Source organism: Oncorhynchus clarkii, chromosome 10 (genome assembly GCF_045791955.1).
Source record: "Oncorhynchus clarkii lewisi isolate Uvic-CL-2024 chromosome 10, UVic_Ocla_1.0, whole genome shotgun sequence".
In the NCBI taxonomy this organism is placed as follows: domain Eukaryota; kingdom Metazoa; phylum Chordata; class Actinopteri; order Salmoniformes; family Salmonidae; genus Oncorhynchus; species Oncorhynchus clarkii.
In genome coordinates, this window is record NC_092156.1 from 2,314,054 (window position 1) to 2,335,462 (window position 21,409).

The following is a 21,409-nucleotide window of genomic DNA, read 5'->3' on the forward strand; positions in this document are numbered from 1 at the left end:
CAAATGGGCTCTGGTCTAAAGTAGTGAACGACATATAGGGAATAGGCTGCCATTTGGGACACACAAACACTGTCTGCCACACTCAGTCCCCAATGTTCCTTTTCCTGTCAGACATAAATGTCTGGTATATGACCACAGACACCACCTAGATTAAAACAAATCAGGAGGGTCATGTGACAGTGGAGGGAACACTATGATGTATTTCCCTCCTGCTATTTGTGTTCTCCAGATTAAATATAGCTCTCTCTCTCTCTCTCTGTCTCTCTCTCTCACTCTCTCTCTCTCTCTCTCTGTCTCTCTCTCTCTCTGTCTCTCTCTCTCTCTGTCTCTCTCTCTCTCTCTGTCTCTCTCTCTCTCTCTCTCTCTCTCTCTCTGTCTCTGTCTCTGTCTCTGTCTCTGTCTCTCTCTCTCTCTCTCTCTCTCTCTCTCTCTCTCTCTCTCTCTCTCTCTCTCTCTCTCTCTCTCTCTCTCTCTCTCTCTCTCTCATTGTGTGCAGTACTGTTCTCTGTTCAAACGCGTTTAGACAACATCTTAAATTCCCTGTGTTCCTGAAGTTGCCCCCTATTGTGTTAGATCCCTGGTCTCATGGTTGATCTAGGATCAGCTTTACATTTTAGATCATAATGAATAGGATTTGACAGGCAGGGTGTTACCTGATCCTAGATCACCACTCCTACCCTGAGACAAGAGCCTTGTCCCAAAAAAAAATAAAAAAATAAATAGCAGGAGGTTTGAGAATGCAAAAACTAGGCTATTAACTGGGAAGATGCTGAATAATGAAACTCATGAGGTGCTCTTCAAATGTAGGCTAAGCAGTTTTTGTTCTCCTTTAAAATTATTATGAGAATTGCATCTCTTTTTTTGTGTGTGTGTGTGGGGGGGGGGGGGGGGGGGGATTCCTGCTTTCTTGTTGAAAAGTGTTTATTGTTCTCTTGGACTTTACCAGAGCTTTTAAACTAAATACTAAACCATCTTTTTATTTGTGAATGTGTCCTTCACTCAGGATGTGGCTGTGATGTCATTTCAATAAGGCCTTTTGATTTGTGAATGTGTCCTTCACTCAGGATGTGGCTGTGATGTCATGCCAATCAGGCCTTTTGATTTGTGAATGTGTCTTCACTCAGGATGTGGCTGTGATGTCATTTCAATCAGGCCTTTTGATTTGTGAATGTGTCTTTACTCAGGATGTGGCTGTGATGTCATTTCAATCAGGCCTTTTGATTTGAACATATGTATTAGGTTTAGGTTTGTAGCCTAGGATACCATTTTAATTATTTTAATTAATGGATCATGTCTTAGCGGTTCATTCTCAATGATCAGTGCTTTACTTTCTTTTGTTGCTATCAAGCAGCTTCTGAATTTGCAATGAACCTGACTGTCCACGTTTTTCTGTGCAATAGCCTTTTGAGTTGAACATTTGAAAAGTTGTTGTGTGTGTAGTAGGCTATTTGATTTATTGTATTATATATGTTGTTGCTTTGGCCTCACTAATAAATATGTTGAAATGGAACCACGTGATCTGTTTTGTCTTCAGTCCCTTTTAAATAGGATAGATGGGCTATATGGCCTGCAGTTATGTTTGAATGTGATAGTCTGTCTATAATCAGGAGGTCTATAACCAGCCTGAGGAGGTCTATAACCAGCCTGAGGAGGTCTATAACCAGCCTGAGGAGGTCTATAACCAGCCTGAGGAGGTCTATAACCAGCATGAGGTCAAAAAACAACCTGAGTGGGTCTATAACCAGCCTGAGGAGGTCTATAACCATCCTGAGTAGGTCTATAACCAGCCTGAATAGGTCTATAACCAACCTGAGGAGGTCTATAACCAGCCTGAGGAGGTCTATAACCAGCCTGAGGAGGTCTACAACCAGCCTGAGTGGGTCTATAACCAGCCTGAGTGGGTCTATAACCAGCCTGAGGAGGTCTATAACCAGCCTGAGGAGTTCTATAACCAGCCTGAGTGGGTCTATAACCAGCCTGAGGAGGTCTATAACCAGCCTGAGGAGGTCTATAACCAGCCTGAGTAGGTCTATAACCAGCCTGAGGAGGTCTATAACCAGCCTGAGGAGGTCTATAACCAACCTGAGGAGGTCTATAACCAGCCTGAGTGGGTCTATAACCAGCCTGAGGAGGTCTATAACCATCCTCAGTAGGTCTATAACCAGCCTGAATAGGTCTATAACCAGCATGAGTAGGTCTATAACCAGCCTGAGGAGGTCTATAACAATCCTGAGTAGGTCTATAACCAGCCTGAGTGGGTCTATAACCAGCCTGGGGAGGTCTATAACCAGCCTGAGTGGGTCTATAACCAGCCTGAGTAGGTCTATAATCAGCCTGAGGAGGTCTATAACCATCCTGAGTAGTTCTATAACCAGCCTGAGTGGGTCTATAACCAGCCTGAGGAGGTCTATAACCAGCCTGAGGAGGTCTATAACCAGCCTGAGTAGGTCTATAACCAGCGTGAGTAGGTCTATAACCAGCCTGAGTGGGTCTATAACCAGCCTGAGGAGGTCTATAACCAGCCTGAGTGGGTCTATAACCAGCCTGAGGAGGTCTATAACCAGCCTGAGGAGGTCTATAACCAGCCTGAGTAGGTCTATAACCAGCGTGAGGAGGTCTATAACCAGCCTGAGGAGGTCTATAACTCCATTAGGTTGAATGTGATAGTCTGTCTATAACCAGCCTGAGGAGGTCTATAACCAGCCTGAGTAGGTCTATAACCAGCCTGAGTAGGTCTATAACCAGCCCGAGGAGGTCTATAACCAGCCTAAGGAGGTCTATAACCAGCCTGAGGAGGTCTATAACCAGGTTGAGGAGGTCTATAACCAGCCTGAGTGGGTCTATAACTCCATTAGGTTGAATGTGATAGTCTGTCTATAACCAGCCTGAGTAGGTCTATAACCAGCCTGAGAAGGACTATAACCAGCCTGAGTAGGTCTATAACCAGCCTGAGGAGGTCTATAAACATCCTGAGTAGGTCTATAACCAGCCTGAGTGGGTCTATAACCAGCCTGAGTAGGTCTATAATCAGCCTGAGGAGGTCTATAACATCCTGAGTAGGTCTATAACCAGCCTGAGTGGGTCTATAACCAGCCTGAGGAGGTCTATAACCAGCCTGAGGAGGTCTATAACCAGCCTGAGTAGGTCTATAACCAGCGTGAGTAGGTCTATAACCAGCCTGAGTGGGTCTATAACCAGCCTGAGTAGGTCTATAACCAGCCTGAGGAGGTCTATAACCAGCCTGAGGAGGTCTATAACCAGCCTGAGTAGGTCTATAACCAGCGTGAGGAGGTCTATAACCAACCTGAGGAGGTCTATAACTCCATTAGGTTGAATGTGATAGTCTGTCTATAACCAGCCTGAGGAGGTCTATAACCAGCCTGAGTAGGTCTATAACCAGCCTGAGTAGGTCTATAACCAGCCTGAGTAGGTCTATAACCAGCCCGAGGAGGTCTATAACCAGCCTGAGGAGGTCTATAACCAGGTTGAGGAGGTCTATAACCAGCCTGAGGAGGTCTATAACTCCATTAGGTTGAATGTGATAGTCTGTCTATAACCAGCCTGAGTAGGTCTATAACCAGCCTGAGAAGGACTATAACCAGCCTGAGTAGGTCTATAACCAGCCTGAGGAGGTCTATAACCATCCTGAGTAGGTCTATAACCAGCCTGAGTGGGTCTATAACATGCCTGAGTAGGTCTATAATCAGCCTGAGGAGGTCTATAACCATCCTGAGTAGGTCTATAACCAGCCTGAGTGGGTCTATAACCAGCCTGAGGAGGTCTATAACCAGCCTGAGGAGGTCTATAACCAGCCTGAGTAGGTCTATAACCAGCGTGAGTAGGTCTATAACCAGCCTGAGTGGGTCTATAACCAGCCTGAGGAGGTCTATAACCATCCTGAGTAGGTCTATAACCAGCCTGAGTAGGTCTATAACCAGCCTGAGGAGGTCTATAACCAGCCTGAGGAGGTCTATAACCAGCCTGAGTAGGTCTATAACCAGCGTGAGGAGGTCTATAACCAACCTGAGGAGGTCTATAACTCCATTAGGTTGAATGTGATAGTCTGTCTATAACCAGCCTGAGGAGGTCTATAACCAGCCTGAGTAGGTCTATAACCAGCCTGAGTAGGTCTATAACCAGCCTGAGTAGGTCTATAACCAGCCCGAGGAGGTCTATAACCAGCCTGAGGAGGTCTATAACCAGCCTGAGGAGGTCTATAACCAGGTTGAGGAGGTCTATAACCAGCCTGAGGAGGTCTATAACTCCATTAGGTTGAATGTGATAGTCTGTCTATAACCAGCCTGAGTAGGTCTATAACCAGCCTGAGAAGGACTATAACCAGCCTGAGCAGGTCTATAACCAGCCTGAGTCGGTCTATAACCAGCCTGAGTGGGTCTATAACCAGCCTGAGAAGGACTATAACCAGCCTGAGTAGGTCTATAACCAGCCTGAGTAGGTCTATAACCAGCCTGAGTAGGTCTTTAACCAGCCTGAGTGGGTCTATAACCAGCCTGAGTAGGTCTATAACCAGCCTGAGTGGGTCTATAACTCCATTAGGTTGAATTGTGTTACTTTACAGCTCAGTTCGATTGCTTGATACTTTGTTTCATTCAGTCTGGATCCTTTAACTAAGATTACCATGAAGGCCTAATTCACCTGAAGCTCCAATTCTACATGTAATCTTCTGTGTTTATAACAGAGTGTGTGACCAATACATACAGACCTAAGCTGCCTACCAATATATTTCCTTCAACACACATCATGATATTTTCCCAAATGGTCTCTGGTCAAAAGTAATGAACTAAATATAGGGAATAGGGTGCCATTTGGAACACAGTTCCAGCCCTAATGGTCCGTTTCCTCTCAGACATAAATGTCTGGTAGATGACCTCAGACACCACTTAGATTTTTTTTAAATCAGGAGGATCATGTGACGATGAATAGATCACTTCTGCTTCTCCTCTCCCTCCTCTTGGCCTGTGTACTCTGGTTAATGGAGGGAGTAAACAGTGGTCTCTCTTCACCCACCAGTTCTGTCCTCTCTCCCTCCTCTTGGCCTGTCTACTCTGGTTAATGGAGGGTGTAAACAGTGGTCTCTCTTCACCCACCAGTTCTGTCTCCTCTCCCTCCTCTTGGCCTGTGTAATCTGGTTAATGGAGGGTGTAAACAGTGGTCTCTCTTTCCCCACCAGTTCTCTCTCTGTTCATTCATCCATCTTTATTGATCTCTCTCTCCCTCTTTCCATCTGTCTTTACAGGAAGAGGAACAGGGAGGCTAAGGATCCATGCCTGTTACTCAGTTGATATTTAGAAACAAGGCATTATCAAGATAGAAAAAACACATGGTCTGTTTCTCTGTGTAATGAATTTGGTTGTCTATTGTTTTGCTTCAAATACTTTTAAACTGCATCCTTCCAGTTTTGTATTTTAGATCATAATGAATATGATTTTGTGGACCTGATCCTAGATCACCACTCCTACACTGAGACCTGATCCAAGACCTGATCCTAGACCACCACTGCTACCCTGAGACCTGATCCTAGATTACCACTCCTACCCTGAGACTTGATCCTAGACCACCACTCCTACCCGGAGACCTGATCCTAGATCAGCACTCCTACCCTGAGACCTGATCCTATACCTGATCCTAGACCTGATCCTAGACCACCACTTCTACCCTGAGACCTGATCCTAGTTCACCACTCCTTCTCTGAGACCTGATCCTAGACCTGATCCTAGATCACCACTCCTACCCTGAGACCTGATCCTAGATCACCACTCCTACCCTGAGACCTGATCCTAGATCAGCACTCCTACCCTGAGACCTGATCCTATACCTGATCCAAGACCTGATCCTAGACCACCACTTCTACCCTGAGACCTGATCCTAGATCACCACTCCTACTCTGAGACCTGATCCTAGGTCACCACTCCTACTCTGAGACCTGATCCTAGACCTGATCCTAGATCACCACTCCTACTCTGAAACCTGATCCTAGATCACCACTCCTACTCTGAGACCTGATCCTAGACCACCACTCCTACTCTGAGACCTGATCCTAGGTCTGATCCTAGATCACCACTCCTACACTGACTCACTGTGAACATAGGCCCTGATATAAAATAGAGGCCTGTGGTGGTACAAGTCAACACGGTGGGAACTACATATAGCAAGCTGCAGAGTGGTTGATACAGGAAGTAGCCTTGTCCCAGCCAGGAAGTAGCCTTGTCCCCCCCCCCCCCCCCTATATTACAGTGAGTAGTGTATTCTGGAAAAACAGGGAATTTGGGGAAAGTTACTGGAATTTTTCCCCCATAGTTGATGTACACTAAGCCATCTGACAGTATTTACCACTGTATTTGGTTGAGAAGACATGCAGTACCGTTTAAATCCAACAGAGAACAGCAGAGATCCATGTTCAGTTCATCACAATCCAGTGTATTCAATGTATTCAATGTATTCAGGGAACAGAATAGAACAACCACTTTCCTCCCCGATACTGACAAACCGTCCATAGTTCCCTCTTACGCCCAAAACCAGACTTGAAATAATGGCATAACAAAATTATCGTGAATAGAATGACAATGGCAAGATATTACAGTTTCAGTAATATATTCCAGAAAGATCTGCATTGTAAGGTATGTATGCTTGCTTGGAACAACATTTGTGTCTAGAGAAAGCAGATAGACAAGGAAACCTCAGATGGGAACAGACAGCTTTCTTGAACAAGCATAATAATTTATAAAACAAGTGCTATAACATGCTGAATAAGAGTTTGCATGTGTAGTAAAGCCTCAAACGACTGTAGTCCTCTTTAGAAAGCCTCTACATACATAGCAGAATATGCCTACAGTTGTTGTATAACAGTAATTTATATTTGTTAGCCATTCAATGTTAGGTACAAAAAACTAAACTAAACAAGTTAACACACTCTCCGTAGCCAATGTCAATGTGAGCAAGACCTTTAAACAGGTTAAGGCCGCAAGGCCAGACGGATTACCAGGAATCGTACTCAGTTGGCAAGTGTCTTCACTGACATTTTCAACCTCTCCCTGACCCAGTCTGTAATACCTACGTTTCAAGCAGACAACCATAGTCCCAGTGGCCAAGAACGCCAAGGTAACCTGTCTAAATGACTACCGACCCGTAACACTCACATCTGTAGCCATGAAATGCTTCGAAAGGCTTGTTATGGCTCACAGCCCAGAAACCCTAGACCCACTCCACTTCGCATAGAGCCCCAACAGATCCACAAGATGATGCCATCTCTATTGCACTCCACACTGCCCTCCCCACCTGGACAAAAGCAACACCTACATACGAATGGTGTTCATTGAATGCAGCTCAGCGTTCAACACCATAGTGACCTCCGAGCTCATCACCTATCTAAGGACCCTGGGACTGAATCTCCCTCTGCAACTGGATCCTGGACTTCCTGAAGGGCCGCCCCCAGGTGGTAAGTGTAGGCAATTACACATCTGCCACGCTGATCCTCAACATAGGGGCCCCTCAGAGGTATGTGCTTAGTCGCCTCCTGTACTTCCTGTTCAACCACGACTGCGTGGCTGGGCACGACTCCAACACCATCATTAAGTGTACCGACGACACAACGGCGTTAGGCTTTATCATCGATGACTATGAGACAGCCTATAGGGAGGAGATCAGAGTCCTGACAGTGTGATGCAAGGACAGCAACGTCAGCAAGACAAAGGAGCTGAGTACAGGAAATGGAGGGCCAAGGACGCCCCCATTCACATCGACGGGGCGGGTCGAGAGCTTCAGGTTGCTCGGTGTCCACATCACTAAGGACCTATCATGGTCCACACATAAACACAAAAACACAAATGTGAAGAGGGCACAACAAAACCTCTTCCCCCTGCACCATTGAGAGCATCTTGACTGGCTGCATTACCCCTTGATATGGCAACTGATCTGCATCTGACCGCAAAGGCAGAGGGTAGTGCGTACGGCCCAGTACATTACAGGGACTGAGCTCCCGAGCTCCCATCCACACACAATACCCCATGTTGATAAAGCAAAAACAGGTTTATAGAAACCGTATTTGGGGAGTTTATCCCATTCTTCTCTACAGGATCCTCTCAAGCTCTGAAAGTTGGATGGGGAGCATCTCCCGACTATTTTCAGGTCTCTCCAGAGATGTTCGATTGGGTTCAAGTCCGGGCTCTGGCTGGGCCACTCAAGGACATTCAGAGACGTGTCCTGAAGCCACTCCTGCGTTGTCTTGGCTGTGTGCTTAGGTCATTGTCTTGTTGGAAGGTGAACCTTCACCCTAGTCTGAGGTCCTGAGTGCTCTGGAGCAGGTTTTCATCAAGGATCTCTCTGCATTTTGCTCCGTTCATCTTTCCCTGGGACCTGAATAGTCTCACGGTCGCTGCCTCTGAAAAACATCCCCACAATATGATGCTGCCACCACCATGCTTCACCATAGGGATGGTGTCAGGTTTCCTCCAGATGTGACGCTTGGCATTCAGGCCAAAGAGTTCAATCTTGATTTCATCAGACCAGAGAATCTTGTTTCTCATGGTCTGAGAGTCCTTTAGGTGCCTTTTGGAAAACTCCAAGTGGGCTGTCATGTGCCTTTTACTGAGGAGTGGCTTCCGTCTGGCCACTCTACCATAAAGGCCTGATTGGTGGAGTGCTGCAGAGATGGTTGTCCTTCTGGAAGGTTCCCCCACCTCCACAGAGGAACTCTGGAGCTCTATCAGAGTGACCATCACTCTAACAGGCGGTCAGCTCTAGAAAGAGTCTTGGTGGTTCCAAACTTCTTCCATTTAAGAATGATGGAGGCCACTGTGTTCTTGGGGACCTTCAATGCTGCAGAAATGTTTTGGTGCCCTGCCCCAGATCTGTGCCCCCGACACAATCCTGCCGCGGAGCTCTACAGACAATTCATTCGACCTCATGGCTTGACTTTTGCTCTGACATGCACTGTCAACTGTGTGACCTTATATAGACAGGTGTGTGCCTTTCCAAATCATGTCCAATCAATTTCATTTACCACAGGTGGACTCCAATCAAGTTGTAGAAACATCTCAAGGATGATCAATGGAAACAGGATGCACCTGAGCTCAATTTCGAGTCTCACAGCAAAGGGTCTGAATACTTAAGTAAATAAGCTTTTTTTTGTTGCTTTTGTCATTATGAGGTATTGTGATGTCATTATGGGGTATTGTGGTGTCATTATGGGGTATTGTGATGTCATTATGAGGTATTGTGATTGATGAGGTTAAAACAACTATTTAATCAATTTTAGAATAAGGCTGTTGTCACGTGTGCTCCCTCTCCGTCCTCTAGGTCACCAGGCTGCTCATTATGGTGCACACCTGTCACCATCGTTACACCTGCACGTCATCAGACTCCCCTGGACTCCATCACTTCCTTGATTTCCTGTCCTATATATGTCACTCCCTTTGGTTCCTTCCCCAGGAGTCATTGTTTCTGTTTCTTGTCTGTGCGTTGTTCATGTTACTTGTTTTGGTCATTGCTTTTTAAATGATGCACTCCCTGAACTTGCTTCCTGACATAACAAATTGTGGAAAAAGTCAAGGGGTCTGAATACTAATACACTGTAAAGCCTCGTTATTCTTATTTTATTGTGTTAATATATATTTTTTTGTGCTAGTTATTATTATTTTTACCTTTTAACTCTGCATTTTTTGGAAAGGGCTCGTAAGTAAGCATTTCACTGGTTGTATTCAGTGCAAATAAAACTTGATTTGATTTGAAGGAGTGGAATGTTATTATGAACAGATTTTTCCAGGCTAGCACAAGAGGTCCATCCCTGTTGAACAATAATTACTTATAAACCAAAGCCCAGTTTTACCCCCCTTCCATCAATATTGTGTGCACTTGGAAACTCAATGAGAACGTTTTTTGTCATTTTTGTTACCAACTTTTTCACAGGGCTTAATATTCTGCTTTATATGGCGAATCTCTGCTGCATTGTTTCTGCATCTCAGTTGCAACAGAAACCTTTAGTTGAACAGGATGCGCGAATTGAACGTGAGGCTGGGCTGGAACAGGATGTCTGTGGTTAAGGAGACTGTAATAAACTCCTGTGGTAGGTTAATATCTATTATACAAAGAAAACTCTACTCAGATTAAAAACTCTTGCTAAGCACTGTTTATTTATTTGATCAAGCATCCTCTGCATTATATGAATGTGACATATTTATCCTTTACGATAATGTTTTTTTTTACACGGGCTTCTTAGTAGGCCTGACTAAGTACTGTAGGCCTACCCGCACCGTTGCAGTACTCCGTGTAATGGTGCAGTTAACCATTTCAGAGGATCGTAATCAGCCGATGGGATGGTAAAATCACAGAGTTTTCTTAAACCCAGAGGCGCAAAATTAGACCAGGCCGGGGATTCGGGTTTGAGAACAATGAGAGAATTGAAATATTCTTAATATTCTTTAATTTTCTCTAAATCTGAAAGGCACACAACCTAGATTCGAACCAATCTCAAGTATTTGAACATGTTATTACTCAAACTTCGTGAAAGTGACAAACTGACACGTTTTTATTTTCGTCAAAAAATAACTTATATCGAAAGAGTGTCTTTGACGGCCTGCACATGCGCAATTCGTCGCGAAACGACGGTTTCACTTGATGACGGATGACGTGATTCTGCGCAGGAGTTTAGCTGCCCAAATCGTCAAGCGTGATCACGGATTTCTATTGGTTAAGGAGTTTTAGCCTGTCTTCATACTGTGCTGTCTTTTAGTAAATTCACGGACGTGTGTTATTTAAATTCTCAATGGCATCTTCTAAACCGACCGACGGTGAGTCATTTGACAATGCACTATGCATCTATTAGAATACTTCTCACAAACTGGCCTCTCAATTTTCTCATGTGTAATAGTATTAAATTATTATTATGGGTTATTTTTCATTAGAATAATTTTATCTTTTGCAGAAGATTCTCTGCTGACAGGAGGACAGAGAAGGTCCAGCATTGGTGGTGGACGTCCCAATTGTAAGAATTACCCATCTATTTTTGCAGGAAATCTTTGTTTTTTTCCAGAAGCCTCTATCAGTTGAAGAAAAACATCCATATTCATGTAACAATTACAATAATATTAATGAACGTGTTAATTTGTCACTATTTAATTTAATTGTATTTTAATGTAGTTTAATTTGTTAATCCTTTCTACACAACGGTATTATGAATCTATAACTGATCACTTCTAATTTTAACAAAACAAAGTACTATAAGGTTGTATAATGCGCAAGTTGTTTTGTATCCTGGATGGTGATTGGTTGATAGCAGGGAGTTCAAATCAAATGTTATTTGTCACGTGCCGAATACAGCAGGTATAGATAGACCTTACAGTGAAATGCTTACTTTACAAGCCTATAACCAACAATGCCGTTTTTAAAAAAAGAAGCAAAAAGAAATAAATAAATAAAAGTAACAAATAACTAAAGAGCAGCAGTAAAATAACAATAGTCAGACTATATACAGGGGGTACCGGTACAGAGTCAATGTGGAGGCTATATACAGGGGGTACCGGTACAGAGTCAATGTGGAGGCTATATACAGGGGGTACCGGTACAGAGTCAATGTGGAGGCTATATACAGGGGGTACCGGTACAGAGTCAATGTGGAGACTATATACAGGGGGTACCAGTACAGAGTCAATGTGGAGACTATATACAGGGGGTACCGGTACAGAGTCAATGTGGAGGCTATATACAGGGGGTACCGGTACAGAGTCAATGTGGTGGCTATATACAGGGGGTACCGGTACAGAGTCAATGTGGAGGCTATATACAGGGGGTACCGGTACAGAGTCAATGTGGAGGCTATATACAGGGGGTACCGGTACAGAGTCAATGTGGAGGCTATATACAGGGGGTACCGGTACAGAGTCAATGTGGAGACTATATACAGGGGGTACCAGTACAGAGTCAATGTGGAGACTATATACAGGGGGTACCGGTACAGAGTCAATGTGGTGGCTATATACAGGGGGTACCGGTACAGAGTCAATGTGGAGACTATATACAGGGGGTACCGGTACAGAGTCAATGTGGAGACTATATACAGGGGGTACCGGTACAGAGTCAACGTGGAGACTATATACAGGGGGTACCAGTACAGAGTCAATGTGGTGGCTATATACAGGGGGTACCAGTACAGAGTCAATGTGGAGACTATATACAGGGGGTACCAGTACAGAGTCAATGTGGAGGCTATATACAGGGGGTACCGGTACAGAGTCAATGTGGAGGCTATATACAGGGGGTACCGGTACAGAGTCAATGTGGAGGCTATATACAGGGGGTACCGGTACAGAGTCAATGTGGAGACTATATACAGGGGGTACCGGTACAGAGTCAATGTGGTGGCTATATACAGGGGGTACCGGTACAGAGTCAATGTGGAGGCTATATACAGGGGGTACCGGTACAGAGTCAATGTGGAGACTATATACAGGGGGTACCGGTACAGAGTCAATGTGGTGGCTATATACAGGGGGTACCGGTACAGAGTCAATGTGGAGACTATATACAGGGGGTACCGGTACAGAGTCAATGTGGAGACTATATACAGGGGGTACCGGTACAGAGTCAACGTGGAGACTATATACAGGGGGTACCGGTACAGAGTCAACGTGGAGACTATATACAGGGGGTACCAGTACAGAGTCAATGTGGTGGCTATATACAGGGGGTACCAGTACAGAGTCAATGTGGAGACTATATACAGGGGGTACCAGTACAGAGTCAATGTGGAGACTATATACAGGGGGTACCGGTACAGAGTCAATGTGGTGGCTATATACAGGGGGTACCAGTACAGAGTCAATGTGGAGACTATATACAGGGGGTACCAGTACAGAGTCAATGTGGAGGCTATATACAGGGGGTACCGGTACAGAGTCAATGTGGAGGCTATATACAGGGGGTACCGGTACAGAGTCAATGTGGAGGCTATATACAGGGGGTACCGGTACAGAGTCAATGTGGAGACTATATACAGGGGGTACCGGTACAGAGTCAATGTGGTGGCTATATACAGGGGGTACCGGTACAGAGTCAATGTGGAGGCTATATACAGGGGGTACCGGTACAGAGTCAATGTGGAGACTATATACAGGGGGTACCGGTACAGAGTCAATGTGGTGGCTATATACAGGGGGTACCGGTACAGAGTCAATGTGGAGACTATATACAGGGGGTACCGGTACAGAGTCAATGTGGAGACTATATACAGGGGGTACCGGTACAGAGTCAATGTGGTGGCTATATACAGGGGGTACCGGTACAGAGTCAATGTGGAGACTATATACAGGGGGTACCGGTACAGAGTCAATGTGGAGACTATATACAGGGGGTACCGGTACAGAGTCAACGTGGAGACTATATACAGGGGGTACCGGTACAGAGTCAATGTGGAGGCTATATACAGGGGGTACCAGTACAGAGTCAATGTGGAGGCTATATACAGGGGGTACCGGTACAGAGTCAATGTGGAGGCTATATACAGGGGGTACTGGTACAGAGTCAATGTGGAGGCTATATACAGGGGGTACCGGTACAGAGTTAATGTGGAGGCTATATACAGGGGGTACCGGTACAGAGTCAATGTGGAGGCTATATACAGGGGGTACTGGTACAGAGTCAATGTGGAGGCTATATACAGGGGGTACCGGTACAGAGTTAATGTGGAGGCTATATACAGGGGGTACTGGTACAGAGTCAATGTGGAGGCTATATACAGGGGGTACCAGTACAGAGTCAATGTCGAGGCTATATACAGGGGGTACAGGTACAGAGTCAATGTGGAGGCTATATACAGGGTGTTACGCTACAGAGTCAATGTGGAGACTATATACAGGGGGTACCGGTACAGAGTCAATGTGGAGACTATATACAGGGGGCACCGGTACAGAGTCAATGTGGAGGCTATATACAGGGGGTACCGGTACAGAGTCAATCAAATCAAATCAAATTTATTTATATAGCCCTTCGTACATCAGCTGATATCTCAAAGTGCTGTACAGAAACCGAGCCTAAAACCCTAAACAGCAAGCAATGCAGGTGTAGAAGCACGGTGGATAGGAAAAACTCCCTAGAAAGGCCAAAACCTAGGAAGAAACCTAGAGAGGAACCAGGCTATGTGGGGTGGCCAGTCCTCTTCTGGCTGTGCCGGGTGGAGATTATAACAGAACATGGCCAAGATGTTCAAATGTTCATAAATGACCAGCATGGTCGAATAATAATAAGGCAGAACAGTTGAAACTGGAGCAGCAGCACGGTCAGGTAGACTGGGGACAGCAAGGAGTCATCATGTCAGGTTGTCCTGGGGCATGGTCCTAGGGCTCAGGTCCTCCGAGAGAGAGAAAGAAAGAGAGAAGGAGAGAATTAGAGAACGCACACTTAGATTCACACAGGACACCGAATAGGACAGGAGAAGTACTCCAGATATAACAAACTGACCCTAGCCCCCCGACACATAAACTACTGCAGCATAAATACTGGAGGCTGAGACAGGAGGGGTCAGGAGACACTGTCAATGTGAGACAATGTGGAGGCTATATACAGGGGGTACCGGTACAGAGTCAATGTGGAGGCTATATACAGGGTATTACGGTACAGAGTCAATGTGGAGGCTATATACAGGGGGTACAGGTACAGAGTCAATGTGGAGGCTATATACAGGGGGTACCGGTACAGAGTCAATGTGGAGGCTATATACAGGGGGTACTGGTACAGAGTCAATGTGGAGACTATATACATGGTATTACGGTAGAGAGTCAATGTGCAGGGGCACGGTTAGTCAAGGTAATTGAGGTAATATATAGATGCAGGTAGCGTTTTTTAAGTGACTATGCATTGATAATAACAGAGAGTAGCAGCAGCGTATAGGGGGAGGGGGGGGGGGTGCAAATAGTCCAGGCAGGCATTTGATTAGCAGTTCTTATGGCTTCGGGTTAGAAGCAGTTAAGAATAGAGGTCGACCGATTATGATTTTTCAGCGCCGATACCGATTATTGGAGGACCAAAAAAAGCAGATACCGATTAATCGGCCGATTTTTTTTAAAATTTGTTTATTTATTTGTAATAATGACAATTACAACAATACTGAATGAACACTTATTTTAACTTAATATAATACATAAATTAAATCAATTTAGCCTCAAATAAATAATGAAACATGTTCAATTTGGTTTAAAGTTCCTTGCTCAGAACATGAGAACATATGAAAGCTGGTGGTTCCTTTTAACATGAGTCTTCAATATTCCCAGGTAAGAAGTTTTAGTTATTATAGGAATTATGTGTGAAATACGGAACCGTTCTGTATTTTATCAGACGGGCGGCATCCCTAAGTCTAGATATTGCTGTTACATTGCACAACCTTCAATGTTATGTCATAATTACAGTGCCTTTGCGAAAGTATTCGGCCCCCTTGAACTTTGCGACCTTTTGCCACATTTCCTGAATCCTGAATCGAGAATCTGTGGAAAGAACTGAAAACTGCTGTTCACAAATGCTCTCCATCCAACCTCACTGAGCTCGAGCTGTTTTGCAAGGAGGATTTGGGAAAAAGTGTCAGTCTCTCGATGTGCAAAACTGATAGAGACATACCCCAAGCGACTTCCAGCTGTAATCGCAGCAAAAGGTGGCGCTACAAAGTATTAACTTAAGGGGGCTGAATAATTTTGCACGCCCAATTTTTCAGTTTTTGATTTGTTAAAAAAGTTTGAAATATCCAATAAATGTCGTTCCACTTCATGATTGTGTCCCACTTGTTGTTGATTCTTCACAAAAAAATACAGTTTTATATCTTTATGTTTGAAGCCTGAAATGTGGCAAAAGGTCGCAAAGTTCAAGGGGGCCGAATACTTTCGCAAGGCACTGTATGTACAATTCTGGCAAATGAATTACGGTCTTTGTTAGGAATAAATGGTCTTCACACAGTTCTCAACGAGCCAGGGCAGCAACCAGACTAGACTAACTGCTTGCACTGAACACAAGAGAAGTGACACAATTTCCCTCGTTATAAGAAATTCATGTTAGCAGGCAATATTAACTAAATATTCAGGTTTAAAAATATATACTTGTGTATTGATTTTAAGAAAGGCATTGATGTTTATGGTACATTGGTGCCAACGACAGTGCTTTTTTTGTGAATGCGCTTGTTAAATCACCTTCCGTTTGGTGAAGTAGGCTGTGATTCAATGATAAATTAACAGGCACCACATCGATTATATGCAACGCAGGACAAGCTAGATAAACTAGATAAGCTAGATAAACTAGTAATATCATCAACCATGTGTAGTTAAATCACTCGTTTCATTCCCCGTTTGAATGACCTTTTTTTTGCTCCGCGCCATAGAACAGCCCTTAGTTGGAAGTTATTCACACGATAATCCCTATCCCGTTCTCATTGCTTAACTGTGCATTTATACACAGAATAAATGGATCATTAATATGTGGCTCAGTTGTTTATCAATCAATACCGCTCGTGTGTCCATTCACTTACTCAAGGAGTAATAGTTGCGTGAGGCGTATGTGACTCTGTACTCCTTTTTTGTTCTCTCCTAGTGTTCATGACCAGAATAGTGCTGGTGGGGAAGACTGGTGCTGGGAAGAGTTCTTCAGCCAACACCATCCTGGGGAGAGATGCCTTCAGATCAGCTGGTCGTATGTCATCTGTCACCAAAGAGTGTTCTAAAGAGACAGGGGAGGTGGGAGACAGACAGGTCACCGTAGTCGATACACCTGGTCTATTAGACACAAATCTGCCTGAATTGACAGTGAAGAGAGAGATAGCTAAGTGTGTCAACATGTCAGCACCTGGTCCCCATGCCATCATAGTTGTCATTAAAGTAGGTCCCATCACCAGGGAGGAGATGAGCACAGTACAGAAACTTGAGGAAATATTTGGGAAAGATGCAGAGAAGCACACCATGATCCTTTTTACCTGTGCTGAAGGAGGGATTGAGAAAATGTTGGAAGAGGCAAATGAGGAATTCAGAAAAATTCTGCAGAGGTTAGGGAATAGATACCATGTCTTCAACAATATGGAAAAAAGTGACCGTACCCAAGTGCTGAAACTCTTTGACAAGATAGATGAAATGATTAAGGCAAATCAGGGTAGCTACTACACAAATTACACATATCAACAAGTAAACGAAATGCTTGCTGATAGGGAAAGGAAGGTCAGGGATATCTTTGAGAAGAAAATGCAGGAAAAGGAGGCATCATTACTAGCTAGATACGAGGAAGCTCTGAGAGCACTGCTGATTGAAAATCTAACTCTTGAGGAGACGGTCCTGGAGAAGGAAAACAGAATCAGACAGCTGGAGATCAATAGAGACAGGGACCTGAAAGAGACAAAGCGTTACTTTTCTGCTTTACAAAAAGATGCACGACAGCTTATTGAACAGATCCCAGATTTTGAGAATTTAGAGGGTTCCATTAAGCAATATGCATAGCATAGCCTAATCTGGAAACGAATGGATTGATTGATTTGAGTATTTTATCCCCAATTAGCCGCCGCCAGAAATACATAATATACATAACTATGGCTGTAACGGTGACTAGGCAGTCATAGGTTATGGACCTCAGTCAAATTCCACATGACCGTTTAGTCACGGTAATTCGGGTTCTCCAAGCTCTGATGCTAGTCGTTAGTAGTCAACCAAACTTGTTAACTACCTGGTACTCAGCACTCTATTGTCTCTCTAATCTCTCTGACATCAATACAAATGTAATGGAAAATCTAATCAAACACTTCATGAGAGCTCATGTTGCTCAACATTTCTATAGGCTATGCAATTGCGTGAGAAAACAGAGTGATGGCGTCTATTAAAAAGAGGAGGATCCCATCAGCTCTCTATAGAGTAGGCCTACTGTATTTATTTCTCAAATTTCCTAATATTAAGCACATTGCTTATCTTTACAACAGGAGTATAGATTACCTGACTAGCATAAAAATGAACCACAGGAAAAAGCGTCCTCCATTCGCTATTTAAGTGCAGAGATGACATATATTTATTCCCCCTGTTTCGATACAGGTGCCTGATAATGGTCCATTCTAAGTCAAAATACATTTCACACATATGTCATTTAGTAAAGACAAGATTAAATCAAGAATAGTCTGATGGGTGACAATATTAGCCAATCACATGTGAATGGTGTATTATCACTTGATACCCAGCTTGTGTGCAGCAAGAAACAGCGCATGCCTTTTTCTTCTTCAAATCATAGTTGCACACCTCATGTAGCCTAGCCCACAGGCCTATTTGCTCTGATAAGATTTGTATCACAACTAAGTGTCCAAATAACTTCTTAAAACAAAGCACATTAATCTGCTTTTCAACAGGTATAAAGCCTAACTACATACATAAGCAGGGTGTAGAGCCTAACTACATACATAAGCAGGGTGTAGAGCCTAACTACATACATAAGCAGGGTGTAGAGCCTAACTACATACATAAGCAGGGTCTGTTTTGATAATAGTGTTTACTGATAATGGGACATTCATGCTTACTGAGGTGTGCACATTGCTTCCCTTATAATGTGAAGAAATAGCCTAATAGGTTATCACATTTTAAGCTAAACATTCTGATCTGTTGCATCAGCCACATTGCGTAATTTTTGTTGTTGTTGATGTAAGTGGTTGTATTAATTTGGGATCTATCTCATTCCACAACTGTCCCAGACTATGTTTGCAATATGTCTTTCTCGCACAGAAAGACAAGTTGACCAATGGAATAGGTTGACTTTTGTACTATTGGGGATAGTAGATTGATATGGGCTAGTGCTGTTGCTGTTCGTTAGACCTACTCATTTTGTTGGCTGACGAAAAGTAAATGTGCACAGTTCTTTTAACATCTAATATATGCGCCTCGGAATTGGATAAGAGGGACGTGTGCAGTTGTGTCCCCGATGTGTCTGTCTTCACTTGTAGCTTACTTCTTAGGTGAGATGCCTGTGAGAAGGACACAATCGTGTGACAGGCATTGGCTAATAAAAATGTAGATTTTTATGAGAGAGCCATCTGAGAGAGCCATGTGAGTGAGAGGTGCTTTGGAGCACAGTGATTGGCAGCCGGAAGAAGGGGATTATAATATTCAGCCCAAGGGCGCAACGGCCACTGGCCACAAAAGACGTGGATTTGTTTAGGGGGCGTTACGGCCACACGGGGGATTCTGCCAGGAAATGGTTTGCTTGTCAAATTGTGAATGAGAGACTGATGAAGTGTGTACAGGCTGTGCAAAAAACAATGAGGGTTTTTACTCATTACACACGTCAGATCAACAAATATTGTTCACATATTCGACACTGCAAAACCTATTTTATGACCACATGACACAATTTTTGTCTTTGCAAATTTGGTTTTCCTAGACATGGATATTATATTATGATCACTACATCTGATGGATCTGAATAATCTTGACAGGAATGTGGTTCTGAATATAAACACCAACACCTCCACCATTGGCATTCCTGTCTTTTCTGTAGATGTTATGACCTGGTACCTGTTGTACCTGTTCACTGACTCTGAAGGAAAACAACTCAGCGGTCTATAGGAACTTCCTACTAAAGCTGTGGCAGTCATGACATTTTGTCAGCCGGTTATGCAAAATGCCTCAGGCTGCACAGCTTTTCCCTCATCAAGTGATCATATTTTCACCCATCAGACTATTCTCAAATAAATATAATCTTTACTAATATATTCAATTAGTTTTGATTTAGTATGGCTCATGATCAAATGGGCAGGAACAGGGGCAGGGTAGAAAATACATGTCACAAATAGCGAATGGAGGCCACTGCCCATTTGATAATACTACTGTATCAAAGGAATTAGTGTGTTTCAGAGAATACAGAATGTTCAATATGGGAATGTTTGTATTGTAATAATCATTCATGCAAGTATGTGGTATGTATATATTGTTTTTAGCGTTTTTACTCTTTTCATATACTGTATTTTGTAAATATATGACTGTAATGAGGACCACATTGGTTATAACTGTTTTATAATGTTTCAGCACGAATGTATTATTGTTTTACATTTTCTCTTTATACCAAAATACAAATGAATAACACGGACAGATAAAACAGACAAGTTACTTGATTTTTATTACGTATTATTACTTTTCTATTTATCTATTGTCTTGTTCTCTGCATTGTTGCCCGTAAGTAAGCATTTCAATGTTTGTCTATGGCTGTTGTTTACGAAGCATGTGACAATTAAAATGTGATTTGATTTGAAGCCTTTCGCTTTTAACTCGGGGCTCAGATGATGCAGAATTATACTGGCCTATCGTTCATGATCAGATATTCATTATCGTTAATAATCAACATTGATCCCCGGAGGCAAATCTGATCCTGTATCTATTCAGGCCTACTGTCAAACTGGCTAATGTCAGTTCACTAGCACGGGTGCCAGTCTGTTTCAACTGTCTTGCCAATTCCTTATGGAATTGCCATGTCATGTTTTCTACCAGCATGTTAAATGTGCAACCTGGAGGGAAAAAATCCTACACCACCTTTACTCCACACACAGAGATGCATACAAAGCTGTCCCTCACCCTCCATTTGGCAAATCTGACCATAATACTATCCTCCTGATTCCAGCTTAAAAGCAAAAACTAAAGCAGGGAGCACCAGTGACTCGCTCAATACCGAAGTGGTCATATGATGTGGATGCTACACTACAGGACTGTTTTGCAGCACAGACTGGAATATGTTCCGGGATTCCTCCGATAAGGAGTACACCATATCAGTCACTGGCTTCATCAATAAGAGTATCGACGTCGTCGCTGCAGTGACCGTACGTACATATCCCAACCAGAAGCCATGGATTACAAGCAACATCCGCACTGAGCTAAAGGGTAGAGCTGCCGCTTTCAAAGAGCAGGACTCTCTAACCCGGAAGCTTCTAAGAAATCCCGCTATGCCCTCCGACGAACCATCAACCAGGCAAAGCATCAATACAGGATTAAGATTGAATCCTACTACTGACGCTTGTCAGAGGTGGCAGTGCTTGAAAACTATTACGGACTACAAAGGGAAACCCTGCCGCGAGCCGCCCAGTGATGCGAGCCTACCAGACAAGCTAAATGCCGTTTATGCTCACTTCAAGGCTGAAGTATGCACGAGAGCACCAGCTGTACTGGATGACTGTATGACAATGCTCTCGGTAGCCTATGTGAACAAAACTTTTAAACAGGTCAACATTCACAAAGCTGCTGGGCCAGACGGATTACCAGGATGTATACTCAAAGCAGGGTTTCCTGGAGGATGCAGTTGATGTGAGCCATGACCAGCACAAGCACTTCATGGCTACCGTCGTGAGTGGTATAGGGCGGTAATCATTTAGGCAGGTTACCTTCACTTCCTTGGGCACAGGGACTATGGTGATCTG

The 21,409-nt window shown here is 43.8% G+C and overlaps 1 protein-coding gene across 3 annotated transcripts; it reads left to right on the plus strand.

Moving 5' to 3' along the window:
* Positions 1-10,652: 10,652 nt before the first annotated feature.
* Positions 10,653-20,116, plus strand: LOC139419376 (GTPase IMAP family member 7-like). 3 transcript variants are annotated; one of them, XR_011635399.1, is made up of 5 exons: positions 10,653-10,805; positions 10,940-10,999; positions 16,579-18,391; positions 18,451-19,138; positions 19,198-20,116. XR_011635399.1 is itself a non-coding variant. In XM_071169319.1 (3 exons), exons 1-3 carry the CDS (start codon positions 10,781-10,783, stop codon positions 17,469-17,471), a joined length of 978 nt encoding a protein of 325 aa, XP_071025420.1. In that variant the 5' UTR covers positions 10,708-10,780; the 3' UTR covers positions 17,472-20,116. The 3 variants fall into 3 exon arrangements, 1 of the variants encoding a protein (XP_071025420.1); XR_011635398.1 differs by having other exon boundaries at positions 10,701-10,805; positions 16,579-17,632; positions 18,362-20,116; XM_071169319.1 differs by having other exon boundaries at positions 10,708-10,805; positions 16,579-20,116.
* Positions 20,117-21,409: the final 1,293 nt, after the last annotated feature.

Excerpts from the sequence above, each read along its gene's own strand:
- LOC139419376 (XM_071169319.1), top strand. The coding sequence starts at position 10,781 with ATGGCATCTTCTAAACCGACCGACG. Across the intron at positions 10,806-10,939 it reads ATCTTCTAAACCGACCGACG|AAGATTCTCTGCTGACAGGA; the intron begins GTGAGTCATTTG and ends TATCTTTTGCAG. Across the intron at positions 11,000-16,578 it reads TGGTGGTGGACGTCCCAATT|TGTTCATGACCAGAATAGTG; the intron begins GTAAGAATTACC and ends GTTCTCTCCTAG.